This window comes from Apiospora phragmitis, assembly GCF_038363925.1.
Source record: "Apiospora phragmitis strain CBS 135458 chromosome Unknown utg000010l:1.0-9815664.0:1.0-9183399.0, whole genome shotgun sequence".
Lineage (NCBI taxonomy): Eukaryota > Fungi > Ascomycota > Sordariomycetes > Amphisphaeriales > Apiosporaceae > Apiospora > Apiospora phragmitis.
Window position 1 is genome coordinate 3,906,155 of NW_027117409.1, and position 13,286 is coordinate 3,919,440.

The 13,286-nt window shown below is 50.5% G+C and overlaps 5 protein-coding genes across 5 annotated transcripts; 3 read left to right on the plus strand and 2 right to left on the minus strand.

The window, feature by feature from the left end:
• Positions 1–2,889: 2,889 nt before the first annotated feature.
• On the minus strand, positions 2,890–4,039 carry PG994_010978 (uncharacterized protein; the record flags this gene model as incomplete). Its single annotated transcript, XM_066862387.1, has 3 exons — positions 2,890–2,925; positions 2,993–3,513; positions 3,871–4,039. 3 exons carry the CDS (start codon positions 4,037–4,039, stop codon positions 2,890–2,892), a joined length of 726 nt encoding a protein of 241 aa, XP_066711497.1.
• A 2,603-nt stretch (positions 4,040–6,642) lies between these two features.
• PG994_010979 (uncharacterized protein) lies at positions 6,643–7,153 on the plus strand (the record flags this gene model as incomplete). The annotated part of the gene is made up of 2 exons (XM_066862388.1): positions 6,643–6,667; positions 6,750–7,153. 2 exons carry the CDS (start codon positions 6,643–6,645, stop codon positions 7,151–7,153), a joined length of 429 nt encoding a protein of 142 aa, XP_066711498.1.
• A 1,673-nt stretch (positions 7,154–8,826) lies between these two features.
• Positions 8,827–9,931, plus strand: PG994_010980 (uncharacterized protein; the record flags this gene model as incomplete). The annotated part of the gene is made up of 2 exons (XM_066862389.1): positions 8,827–9,077; positions 9,148–9,931. 2 exons carry the CDS (start codon positions 8,827–8,829, stop codon positions 9,929–9,931), a joined length of 1,035 nt encoding a protein of 344 aa, XP_066711499.1.
• Positions 9,932–11,149: 1,218 nt separating this feature from the next.
• Positions 11,150–11,536, minus strand: PG994_010981 (uncharacterized protein; the record flags this gene model as incomplete). Its single annotated transcript, XM_066862390.1, has 1 exon — positions 11,150–11,536. One exon carries the CDS (start codon positions 11,534–11,536, stop codon positions 11,150–11,152), a length of 387 nt encoding a protein of 128 aa, XP_066711500.1.
• A 777-nt stretch (positions 11,537–12,313) lies between these two features.
• Positions 12,314–13,072, plus strand: PG994_010982 (uncharacterized protein; the record flags this gene model as incomplete). The annotated part of the gene is made up of 4 exons (XM_066862391.1): positions 12,314–12,421; positions 12,506–12,600; positions 12,675–12,823; positions 12,892–13,072. The coding sequence occupies exons 1-4, from the start codon at positions 12,370–12,372 to the stop codon at positions 13,070–13,072; spliced, it is 477 nt and encodes a 158-aa protein (XP_066711501.1). The 5' UTR covers positions 12,314–12,369.
• Between the last annotated feature and the right edge of the window lie 214 nt (positions 13,073–13,286).

Genomic DNA, 13,286 nt, shown 5'->3' on the forward strand with positions numbered 1-13,286 from the left:
CCGTGGTAGGTACTCTCTGCACGGAAGCCGTTCTTGTGTAGAACAAGGGGGGACGGGTAATGAAACGCAACCTTTTCGCGAGACATCTACCTACAGCATAGGTAAATACATGTACACTTACTTGTGGAATTAAGCTAGTTAAAAGGGAGAGAGAGAGTATTAAAGCGTGTAAAAGCTTTTAATATTTAATTGATAAATAAATTTATATATTAAAAAATTATAAGATTAATTAATTAAAAGTAAATTTTTTTTATATATAATATAAATATAATTTTTTAAAAATTAAAAAGCGTATTATTTAATATATTATTTTTTTTATAAAAAAGATTATATTAAAAATAAGTATAGCTTATATTATATAATTATAAAGTATTTCTTTTTTAATTAAATTTAATTTATATTATAAATGTTAAATCTTATATTAAAGTTTAATATTATAGAGTTAATTATTTAATATAATTTAAAAACGTTATATACTTTTATAATAACTCTTTAATTAATTTTATTTAAACTTTCTTACGTTGTTTAAATTATTAAAATAATATAATCTTTTTTTAATTAAATTAATAATTATAATTATAAGAATATTATATATTAAAGTTTAATTATATAAATAAATAAAAAATAATCGATTTAATAATAAATTATATTATTTTATAATATTAATATTAATAATAACTTAATATAAATTAATTAAAAAAAATTTCATTAAGTTTTTATTTTATCTTATTTTAATATATTATTTTATAAAAGCTTTTTATTTTTATTAATTATATAAGCCCTATACGTACCCTCGGGTAAAGTCAAGAAATTAGTAGGCTCTATTCCACACTCAGGTGACATGGGGGGAGGGGGCAACCCTCAGGTTGTCTGATTCTCCTTTATACATGTTCGCTCTTCGATCAACGTACCTCAAGCCAAAAGCTCAAGCCACATACGCACAGAATACGCACACGGGATCGCTGCCGGAGAGAATCACTTACAAGGCTACCATAGTTAGCAGAAGCCACCACCCCATTAGTCCAGGATAGTGTCAGTATAGTAATACTGTAGGCAGTTGCGGTGTTGAACCTCATCCGACCTTCGCATGCCACCCCACATCGTCGTAGAGCCTGCTGTCGTATCACAGATCTGCAGTGTTCCATCCATTTCGCTCCCATGATGATGTGCCGCTTGTGACGGTGTTCTTTTCGTCTAGCGAGACGGGCATACGCTTGGTACATGTGTTCCGTGTCTGCTCTCCAGGCTCTCTCCAGGCATTCCAGAGGCAGCCGGGTGGGCTCTTGAACGCAGTCCTGCAAACTGACCCCTTAAAAGAATGGGCGAAGCCAGCCAGCCAGCCAGCCAGCCAGTCAGTCATGTTCGCTGAGACTGAAGCTGCTTGCTGTTGGGTGTTTGCGTACTTAATCATCGGTGTGCAGGGACTCCAAATCCGGTGTGCAGAGGCGCATGTGTAATCCGCGCAGTCACGTACATGACATGACATGTAGATATGTACCTAGGGGATGAGGGTGTGCTACACCGAAATCAATCAATCAATCAACCAATTGATCAATACAGTTGACTTGACTTCTTGTTGGTCCTTTTCTGTCGGGCGGCAGGCGGCTTGCCTACCTAGGCAGGCAGTGTCAGGCAGGCAGGCAGGGCAAAGAAAGACTGGCGAGACCATGCTTCGATTTCCGCCCGATTCCCCTCTCTCGGGCCACTCGGGCACAACCGGCTGCAGCTCAGATTTGGCCGGATATATCGGGGATATCTGGCTCGGAGTTAAGCGGCCAAGATCCTTCAGGGGCACGAGGGGTCCATCTAGTAGAGAGATAGAGACGAGAGGTTTGACTCGCCTCCAAGCGGTGCCAAAGCAAAATGCGATCCAGCACGGCCCAGCATACAACCAGCCAGCCAACGTCCGGGAAAGGTTACATGAAAGTAGTCGGCTGCGGCTCTGAGTAGAGTTTCCAGATTAGCCTTTACCACGAGCCATGCTTCTGCAACGCTTAACGCTGCGTTTACGATGAGATGAAAAAAGAACACGGTTGGTTTGGATGTTCTCCGTCTGTAATGGATCTGACCCACCAACTTTGACCGTGGTACGGATACCTTGTCGTGTTTTCCATCCGCCGATCACCGACCAACACATGCATCTCGGGGGCAACTCAATCGGGGCGTACGGATTCATCTGAAGCACTGCCTACGCGGATACGCGAATTGCTTCAACTCTGAAAGTTGCGACCACCCTACCACTGTTGGCTGCCACAAACTTCACGGGCATAGATGATCGTCATCCCAACGCTGTGCTATTCCTTGCTTGCACGACTGGTGAGCCTGTCTTGACCGTCACGTATTCTTGTACCCCGTAAGATAGCAAGTGCCAATATACTCAGTAGTCAGTCTTCGGTAAGCATGTATGTACGGAGTACCTAGTCAGCCTTTAACAAGAGGAATGCCAGACACCCCCCCAAGGGGCCGGTGGTATGATCAACACCTACTCAGTAAGACTTGGGGAACGTAATGGGTCCACCGTTGAAACGGTTCCAACATACGATTTGACAGCTCAGGCTCACAGGTCAATTCACCCGAGCAGACTGTCAACCACAAAACATCACCAACATCTATTCCTACTCATCTTCAGTGCATATCATCATCATCAACACAAACAGCAGGTATTGATCACACATTAATAATTCGCTTCTAAACCATTGATTCTATTTGCACAATCCTCAGTAGATTTACACCATCTTCAACCATGGGGCATGTCGAAAGTATGCCCCGCCGACAACAAAGGAAAAAGGAAATGCGATGTCAGCTGAAGCTCCTGCGCCCCTTGCGAGCTACAAGAGCCCCGAGATCGTAACTGCGCCGCGGCTGGTGAGCGCTAACGACTGAGACCGCTCAGTTGTTCTTCTTGCCGCCCTTGCCGCCCTTGGCCTGTAACACGCTCTGTTAGCTAATGGTCCTGTGAAGAGCCCGGATAAGGGTCAAATTATCAACTTACGCCCTTGTGGTGAGGCTCACGCTTGTCGAACTCAGCAGCGGCAGCGTCCTCCTCTTCCTGGGTAGTGTGGGCGTCCTCGGCGTCCTCGTCGTCGGCTTCGTCGTCGGCCTCACGCTTGTTGTTCTTCTTGCCACCCTTACCACCCTTGGCGCCCTTGTGGTGAGGCTCACGCTTGTCGAACTCAGCAGCGGCAGCGTCCTCCTCTTCCTGGGTAGTGTGAGCATCCTCAGCATCGGCCTCATCGTCGGCAGCGTCGTCGCGCTTATTGTTCTTCTTACCACCCTTACCACCCTTACCACCCTTGGCGCCCTTGTGGTGAGGCTCACGCTTGTCGAACTCAGCAGCGGCAGCGTCCTCCTCTTCCTGGGTAGTGTGAGCATCCTCAGCATCGGCCTCATCGTCGGCAGCGTCGTCGCGCTTGTTGTTCTTCTTGCCACCCTTGCCGCCCTTGGCTCCCTTGTGGTGAGGCTCACGTGTCTCAAGCTCGGCGGCGTCCTCGTCGTCTTCTTCGTGATCCTCCTCTGAGACGTCACGCTTGTTGTTCTTCTTGCCACCCTTTCCACCCTTGGCCTATTCACGTGTTTTGTTAGCTGGGGTCCTATGAACAGCGATGGGTCTCGTGGGGAGATCAACATGGGAAACTTACACCCTTGTGATGTCGCTTGTTGTTCCTATTTGGTCCTCGGCGTTAGTATTGGTCTGTTACGAAATAAAACAGATGTATCAAGAGGGCTTGTAAATAGCTCTACAATGGGCCGCAGCCTCAACCCTCCTAAGATACTGAAAAAGGAAGGAACAAATCCCGAAAGTTACTTACTTCTTACCACCCTTCGCGCCACCCTTCGCGCCACCCTTCGCGCCCTTGTGGTGAGGCTCACGTGCGTCAATGTTGGCAACGGGGGCAGCCATGGCAGGGATGGCAAAGGCAACAAGAGCACCGGCGCCACGGGCAACCAGGTCTCTGTGGCCAGGCAGCTCGAAGCTGTTGACGGCCGAAGCCGCCAAGAGGCCGGAGACGGCAATCTGAACGAGAGAAGGAGTGTACATGGTGAGTGACTTGAAGTTAGTTGAAAATAGTAGGGCTGATCCGGCAGCTGAAAGAATGACTAATACGAATCAAGGTAAAGGAGAACTAAAGAAGATGGTATCAAACCGGTAGAACGAGAATGTGATGATGATGACAAGAGCCAAGAATGGAGAAACAGGTGAGCGAGTTTGAGAGATTTATACATCTTCTGCATAGCCGCATCCAGGATTCCATGTTGGCCCTAGAAATAACCCTGCTGGGGTTCACATCAGACGGGGACGACGACTGGGTGATAGTGTCGGATCGTCTTGTCTCGTCGGGAGTCTCACGAAGGAGGGACATTCACCGGCCTCGCTTGCCCTGATTCGGTAGGTTGGCTTTGTGTTACTGGCATTGCGGCAGGCTAGGGGAGCCTGGTAGCCGCCGCGTACGTCTCGAAGCTATTGAGGTCTGAGGACGTGTGTGGAGGGCTCAGCTGCGACTAGGCCACCTGCGGGAATAGATGCAGCTTGATAGTCCCTCCTGTACCAGGCCGGGTCCAATCGCGGCGCTCAGTTTGCAGCAACGAGGTGGATGCTAAGCATTGCCATCCCCCTGGCTAAGATGCGGCTGCGGACATCCAAACGGTATAGAGACGTTTCCCATATGGGGAGGACTGGGATGTACAGCCATGGGCAGAGACAAGGGTGGGACAGCGACAAGCTTCTTAGTCGCAACGAGTTGCCCATCGGTAGGTTGTGCTGACTGACCAAATCCCGCCGTCGTTAGCTAGAGCTGAGGGTCAAGGGGCAACATCTAATGCAAGATCTTACCTATGCGGAGCCCTGTCAGTGCGAATCGATCCCATCTAATCTTTGACTTTTCGCTTCGTGGGGAAGTTTTGACCCTTGTCGTCTTTGGTGACATCACCCCCCTGTGAAACGTTTCGCGACATGGGTGAGTGCCAAGGCTTCCTCGCTAAGAGGCACCCAAAGGCATTCATAGAAGTTTGAGATGAAACCGCGAAATAAAAAAAAGCCAGCGGCGACAACAACACAGCTGAAGGTACTGCAGCGAGAGGGAGCGAGGCTTGGCGAACGGTTGATTCACAGGCTCGAGTTGCTTAGTGATGAGAAGCAAGTAAGCCAAGCTGTCACTCATTCAATGGCGCAGATCCTCGACTTCGATCCCGCAGCCTCTAGGATTGGCCAGGTGCAGGGAATGGCGGTGTTCACCAAAACACGTTGGACTGGGCTCTAGAGCCAACCAGGTGTGAAGAAGTCGGGGGACTTCATGGACTTCAGGGACTTCAGGTATATCATCTCTGCTTTGGGTGCGTCTAACTGGCGGTTACATAGAAATTGCAAATCCCCCAGAAACCCCAACATGGAGAGAATAGAGGGAAGAAAAAAAAGACTGGAGAGCCAGCTACCAGCTAAGCTACTGTACCTGGACTTTCCAGGCACCCCGAACATTTTAGACTGTGACTCTCCCTCACTAGCCGTAATAAGCTTATTGAGCCTCATCTGTTCATCTGTTCAGCTTTGGCCCACAATCCCATCCATTCTCCCAAGTGCTGAGTGCCGACGGTAGTACCGCAACTGGGGGAAACAGGAGGTTCCTCTCCCTTCTACAACTTCTAAGAGGCTCAAGGAGGGGTCCCCGTCCAGCTGACGTAAAGATTGTTCGGGTTCAGGACCAGCCGTTCGGGAACCCCTGTTAGTCTTGGCAGTTTGAGACGTCGCGACGATGTTTGAAGCCAAGCGTCGATCCCCCTGGATATTCGTTTGATCTCGACAATTCTTTCCACGCCTTTCCCCATTCTCTCGGGTTGCCGTGTTCCATTCAGTCGGTTGCTGCCCCTGCTAGCATTAAGCCGAGTGCCGTTCATCTTTGTTTTTTATGTACTGCAGAGTTGTTGGTGATTGAGGCATCCTATTTGGTTTCATCGTAGCGGTGGGTACTACTTTGGTGTGTGTGCGCGACCTATGTAGGTAGGTATGCGAATGTGAATGGGGACTGCGTATGCCATCGGCCTGGACTCCGATGCACCCCCTCTCCTTCTCAGAGTCTCTTTCTTGTCCATTTCCTTTCTTCCCTCTTCCTCTACACGTTTTAGACGAACGCTCTAATCTTCAGTTTCTTTCGTTTGCACCTGGCGTGCCCTTCTTATCGTCCAATATACTTTGTTGTTTGTCCTAATCAGATTTGTTTCGTTTCAATGTCGAAATTCTATCGCTCGCTCCAAACCGTGCAGGAGGAGGAGCCATTGACCGGTGGCGATGATGATACAAGGGAAAAGCGAATCTGGACGTCAGGCACAGACTCGTCTCTCTCAAGAGGCTGTCCAAAATAACGCCGTACTGGCAGTGGATAGCCCACGTCCTCCTGCTGTCCCTGTCGTTGACGATTCTCGCTCTATCGTTCTGTGTCAAATCCTCCAGGCATTGTCCTGTGGGTGAGCGACCACCGGAGACATACTGTAAGCTTGACTAGAATGGTCGTTGTACCTAGATGCGCCGGCAGACTAACATGATGTACATCAGCACCGGCGCTACCGGCTATCAAATATGAGATTCAACATTTTGATCTTCCGCCCGTCCCAGAGGGGCCTTTTATTGGAAAAGGCCCTGAAGTCGACAAAATGTGGGACTACATCACGGACGACGGTATGGCTGGCTCCCATCCAAGATTACGGGCTGCATGGCTAACATATACCCACTAGTCCCCGACACCATGATATCCCGCGAGGAGATGATCAAGATGGGCCTGGACCCGGAGGGCGCACTCGAGATCACCAACCCGGCGACGGGGGAGAGAAGGGCTACCGCGTGGCGGTCGAGGTGTTCCACCAGCTGCACTGCCTGAACCTGATGCGGCAGGCCAACCACAAGTCGCACTACGCGCCCCTGGGCGGCGACACGGCGGCGCCCAAGCACGACCTGCACAACCACATCGACCACTGCATCGACGCGCTGCGGCAGTTCGTCATGTGCCAGGGCGACGTCAACGTCTTCGCCTTCCGCTTTCCCTTCAATGACGGCGACCCGTGGCCCGACTATACCACACCTCACGTCTGCCGCAACTACGAAGGCATTCGGCAGTGGGCGGTCGACCACGGCGTGCCCCAGGTGCCGGGAGAGCCTGATCATTAGTGAAATACTTATATGTGAAATATAGCTAGGCAAAGCCTTGTAGATAAACTGTTAGCGATATACTTCTGAAATAGGCAGACCTTGTTTTCAGACTGGCTGCGTTCCCATGCAGCCCTCACTGGATTACTGCAAGTAGAATCAACGTGCAAATAATTATTAGAGGTGGTGTGCCTTTGGCATACAATTACATAGGTATACTAGTAGTAGCACGTATTATTGCTCTATAGTATGTCAGACAGAGTGGAGAATACTCCCAACTGCAAGGCAGCGTTCATGTTGTTAAGTAAATGGGTACTTCTCTATACGACTATAAACTACTGCGCGCCGAGTACCACCTGACGGCTTTTGTATAACTATAGCTGCATGTCTAAGACATGCCTTTTCGGGACTTTTTCTTGCTGAGTCAGGAAGCTGTGTTTATAAAAGCAGGCAACTTTTAGCGACGTTCTGGAATTTCCATCGTCTTGTACCCAGATCTACAGCCAAGTCCGATTTACCCGCCGTTCCTTTCGTGAATCATACCATACATACCATGCGCATGGTGGCTTAGGCTACATAAACAAACGGTGTGCTTAGTGCTGTTTCTGTGTCGGTGATCATTGGCAAGAAGTCGCCCCGAGTTACCTGCCTGTCATGTTGTTGTCTGACGGTAGATCGGAACGGAACAGGACGGCATAAGGCGCGTAACACTCAACGGCCGGAAAGGTGTCACAAGAAGTCAAGGGACACTTGTCGAATGGAGATCTGAAGCCAGTCTTCGTCGCCGCCTGACGAGGCAACCCTGTTATATCTGCCACTCTGTAGAACATTCTGTAGGGTGGAGTTTCCAAACAGACGGTGAACGAGCCACAACAGCACGCTGAGCCGCAACTCTCAATATATTACGCAGGTTGAGTATATACTTGTGTAGGTATATACACATATCTTCGAATCGTCGTCTTCGCCTCATGTATATGCGCACATGCCTTGGTGTTTTACGCATACATGTTCCAGTAAGCAATTCTATTTTCACTGTTCCCATAAGATGTCCGGCACTTTGAACTTCGACATTGGAGGGAGTGTGCTAAGCGTAGGTATTTGTCCAAGATGTCGTCCGAAAATGGTGGTGCGACAGGACAGCCCAATTGGCCAATCAGCTAATCCCACCTGATCGGTTGCATATTTCCTCGCCATCGAGACATCCAGCACTTGAATCAACGGCAGCGCCGTCTGTCTCTCCCAGAAGCTAGAGACAGTTCTTCTGCATGATTGCCAAAGCGCAATCAATCTCATCTAGTCCTAGTGCTAGCTAAATCAACTGGACTGACGGCAAAAACCCATGTAATCGCAACGCGTACTTTCCAGCTGATCCGCGGGAACTGACAGGCTGTGTCTGAGTAAGTGATTAATGAGCAACGAACGGATCCGGAGGCCTGTCTGTGATAGCGACGACTCCGAAATGGCACATTTTGCATATCAGTCGGATTTCCCATTCCCGACTTGGATACCGCCTCAACTATGCCAACGGGCTCTAATATTCCGCCCAGAAAGGTGATCCTTTCCGTTCCTTTTCCGCCCTTCCAGATTCCTTCTGGATTCCCTTCAGTCGTTCTGTCATTTTTCTCGAGGGCTTCTAGCCTAGATACGTGACATAGCTGGTTCATCCGTAAACAGACCACTGCATCTTTCTCGCCATGGATATCGTGAACGAGGTGTTCGACACCTTTATAGGCGACTATGTTTGGGCTAAGTTGCTCCCAGTGCGACTAGTTCCCTATAAGTTCCCTTCCGCCACCAATGCTTCGACAGCCCAGGCCTTCTCGTCATGGCAATACGAGCCGGCGACCAAGTTCTTCTCCATCGAGCCCAGCCCAGCTGCCTATGGGAGCGTGTGGACCCGAGACAACATCTGTAGGCAGGGTATCAACCTGTTCCTGATCACCTAGTGAGTCCTGACGCGGCGGTTCCCCGTGCGCTCTGTCTGCGACCTGATTATTCTCTAACCCAATATGCAGTATATTCGGCCTTCTCACGTACTATGGCTTCTCCACCCTTTCCTACCTCTTCGTATTTAACAAGGACCGTGAAGCACCCAAAGTACCTCAAGAACCAGATCCGGCTGGAGATGCGGCAGGCGACCTCCGGCATGTTCGGCATGGCGCTCCTGACCACCCCCTATTCCTGGCCGAGGTGCGCGGGCACAGCAAGCTGTATGACATGACCGAGGCTGGGCCGGGGCTCTGGTACAACGTGGTGCAGTTCCCCTTCTTCCTGCTCTTTACCGACTTCGTCGTCTACTGGATCCACCGCGGCCTGCACCACAAGCTCGTCTACAAGACCCTGCACAAGCCGCACCACCGGTGCATCATGCCGACCCCCTACGCCTCGCACGCCTTCCACCCGCTCGACGGCTTCGCGCAGTCCATCCCCTACCACGTCTTCCCCTTTCTGTTCCCGCTGCAGAAGGTGTCGTACGTCGCCCTTTTTGTCTTCGTCAACCTCTGGACCATCCTGATCCACGACGGGGAGTACGTGGCCAACAGCCCCGTCATCAACGGCGCCGCCTGCCATACCATGCACCTCCTATACTTCAACTACAACTACGGCCAGTACACCACGCTGTGGGACCGCTTGGGCGGAAGCTACCGTAAGCCAAACGCGGAACTCTTCCGGAAGGACCAGAAAACGAGCGACCGGGAGTGGAACAAGCAGGTCAAGGAGATGGAGCAGATGGTGGTGGAAGTTGAGGGCAAGGATGATCGGACGTACGACCCGGCGGACACTAAGAAGAACGATTGAATCAAGCAAGAAAACTACCGCCGTTTAAGTGACCGAAGAGAAAGACATTTACAGAGGCTCTGGTGGTGGCATTCGACCATCTCAAAGGCGTCCTTCTAGTCAGTCCGCGAAGCCCAACCCAGAGTGTGCGCGCAACTGCGTCGAGGATGCTAGCAACACCAACACCAAAACACCGCCATTATAAGATCAATGTACGTATACCGGATAGCCCTCGAACTCGAGAAATCCCGTTGGGCGATGGGTTTAGTAAGATCAAATTGCGCAGGATACACCTCTTGCTTTCCTGGGGCTGGATGTTAGCCTGCTGCACGTGCAACGCTTGACAGGCCAGAGGGTTTACTTAAATACATATTTAACCTACCTAACATAGACCGAAGCACGTCCGGCAGTATCAGAGAACCTGCCTACACTTCGAGGTTTTACAGCTGGGCTTAAAAGAAGATAGTTGCATGGTGCCCAGGATCAAATGACTAGGTATATCTAAATATGTGTCACACATGCATCACTAGCAACACGATAGACTGATGGGGAATACGTAAGTTCGTCCATAGGGAATATGGGGATCTCGCATCTGCTTGACGTTTATTCTACGTCTTACTGCACGCAACGGGTACATCTTTTCGGTTCTTGATCACGTCATATTCGTATGCACAGCACATCTGGGTATCACAGTGGATATACCAGGGAAATACTACAGCATTCGTAGATCCGTAGCTTGAAGTACGAGTATATCGTCTCTTAATGTGACGTGCCGAAGAAGCTATGCAAGGAAATCGCTTTCGCTCGATACGAATGTAGAGTTTGGGAATGCAATGTGAATATTGCAGGTGCCCAAGTAAATATCAGGGTGGTAGTACAAGTGGGTTGAATGCATCAAACCCTCTCTCGACGCCGTAGTCGTAGCGAGCAGCAAGAGTGTTGTGTAGGCCGCGGATTGGACGAATCCGGCGCGAATAGAGAACAGGCTCACACCACCACAGCTGGGTATAGGTATAAGCCCCAGCGTGGAATTGGCCCACGCTCCCACGGATATTAGAACCGCTTACGAAGACGCCCGAACGCCAAACAAACAAAAGAGCATGACAAAAAGCAGACCTCGAGGAGATAGGAACTTAATAGGATTGTTCCATAACTCCCCGCCAGGCTTTTCTTCCTACCTACCAACCAACCGCACTCCCTCAGTTGAACCCATCCCATCCATCCGTCTAGATCCAACCATTACGAGAAGCTGACAAACTTGGGGTCCTTGGGCCGCCCGTCAGCGCCGATGCCGTTGGCGCTGAAGCGCTGCTCCATGTAGACGCGGCGGGCCTCGTCGAATCGCATGCGCCGCTTCTTCATGATCTTGAGGATCTCGCCTTTCGCCGCATCGTCGAGCCCCGCGCGTCCATCGCCGCCCGCGACGTTGCCCGAGAGGTCGAAGGTGCTGCTCGAGAGCCCCGCCTCCATGTCGCCCGCGAAGCTCGACGGCAGACGTGAGTACAAGAAGGACCCGGGGCCGTGGGAGAGGTCGGGCAGCAGGTGCTCCCACCGGCTGCGCGTGAAGTAGAGGATGGTGCCCGTGATGAGGACGAGAAGGGTGACGGAGTAGATCAGGTAAGCCATCTTGGATATACGGAAGTAGTAGTAGTAGATGCGCCGGCGTCTTCCTTTTTTTGATATTCGTATAAGTGACTGCCTGACTGCTGGCTGGCGAGAGTATGATGTATCGGTGGCTTCGATGTGGATGTCCGATGGACCCGGGGATGATCGATCAGATCTCCACTAAGGTTACAAGCTGTCAGAGTTGAAGAAACGAAACGGAAAGTGAACAAATGGAAAAAGAATTTAGGTGTAGAAGGTATGTGTGTAACAGTCAGTGCAGAAGCAACGACAGACACGTTTTCAATCAGACCATCGATGACTACCAAGTTTGTATGTCAAGGACCTGATGGAGGGAAGTGAAGAAGGAAAAAAGAAGTCATTTAGGACGGTCGATCAAGAGTCGCGAGAGGGCGATGCGCTCCCAAATTGCTTACGACAGCCTCTGAGGCCAAGCCAGTTTAGGGGCTTAATGCGTCAATGCGTTGCGCTGAACATGCGCTGTAAGCCTGTAACTCAAACGGGCTGAACGGCTGTCAATCCGCTGATCCAGTTTGGTCTCCTTGGATGGGATTGAGCACATGCACGGCTTGCCTGGCCGTAGGGGTACATCATGATTGTACACCCATGATTGAGCCACACGCGCCACATTTGAAGCGGGACTTATCGCCAGAACACTAACCCTGATCAGGCATGATAGGGTAACGCCACTCCCACAGTCTGTGTCGAAATCCAGCCATCAGTCGGAATCCGGGTTGTGTAGCATACAGCGACGATATTCTCGAAATCCCGGAACCGAAACAGAACGTCGAACGAATACCCGAAATCTTGCACAATTTCAAGTCAAATCACTCACAATGGCCACCGTCAGCAACCAGATTTCGTCGGATCTGATCTGGGAGATCGTCCGTGAGTTTTTTCCCCGTCGCCCCCGTGCTGTGGGAATTTTGTCGACACGAAGAATCTCGAAATATTAATGGTGTTTGGGAACAGGCAACAACAACGCCTACGTTGTCACCCGCAAGACCGGTGGTGGTGTCCGTTTCTCTCGCGACCCTCTTAACCTGAAGAACCTGCACACCCGCAAGGTAAGCGATTGGGACCGTCCTCGCTCTTTTATTTGCGATGCGTCGAGGGAGCATTGGCTGACGATGAACTACAGTATGCTGGTTTCGTCAACGAGAAGGCCATCGGTGTCGTCCCCAACGAGAACGGTGGTGTCAAGATCCTGAGCAAGAAGACCACTGCCAGCCAGAAGCCCGCCTCCAACATCACCTCTACCACATTCCACGGTGGCAAGTCCGCACGCAAGTAAGTTGGGAATAGCTTCATGAAATTGGACCTTAGGGTGTCAATACTAATGCGTCGCCTCCTCCCAGCTCCTACAAGGCCGTTGCCAACCAGACCGCCAAGAACAGTTACCGCCCCGATCTCCGTGAGGTCGCCGTCCAGCGCGCTTCTGCCATCCGCCGTTCCCAGCGCCCCGTCAAGCCCGAGCCCGAGCAGAAGCTCCGCAGCAACAAGGCCAAGAAGGCCGCTGCCGCCACCGAGGAGTCGTAAATCTTTCTTCTTTCGGAGTACGGATTGAAATATAGCATGACGGACTGATGGAACATGGCTTTCTTATAAGGAGTCAGGTTGGCGAACAACCCGGTTGCATATTCTACTAGCAGCTACGACACCTGGTATGGGTCGGTATAGATGCGAACCCAAAATGAGAACTCTTTTGACACCACGAAGCACTAACGCCGATGATACTCGTTATACTCGTTTT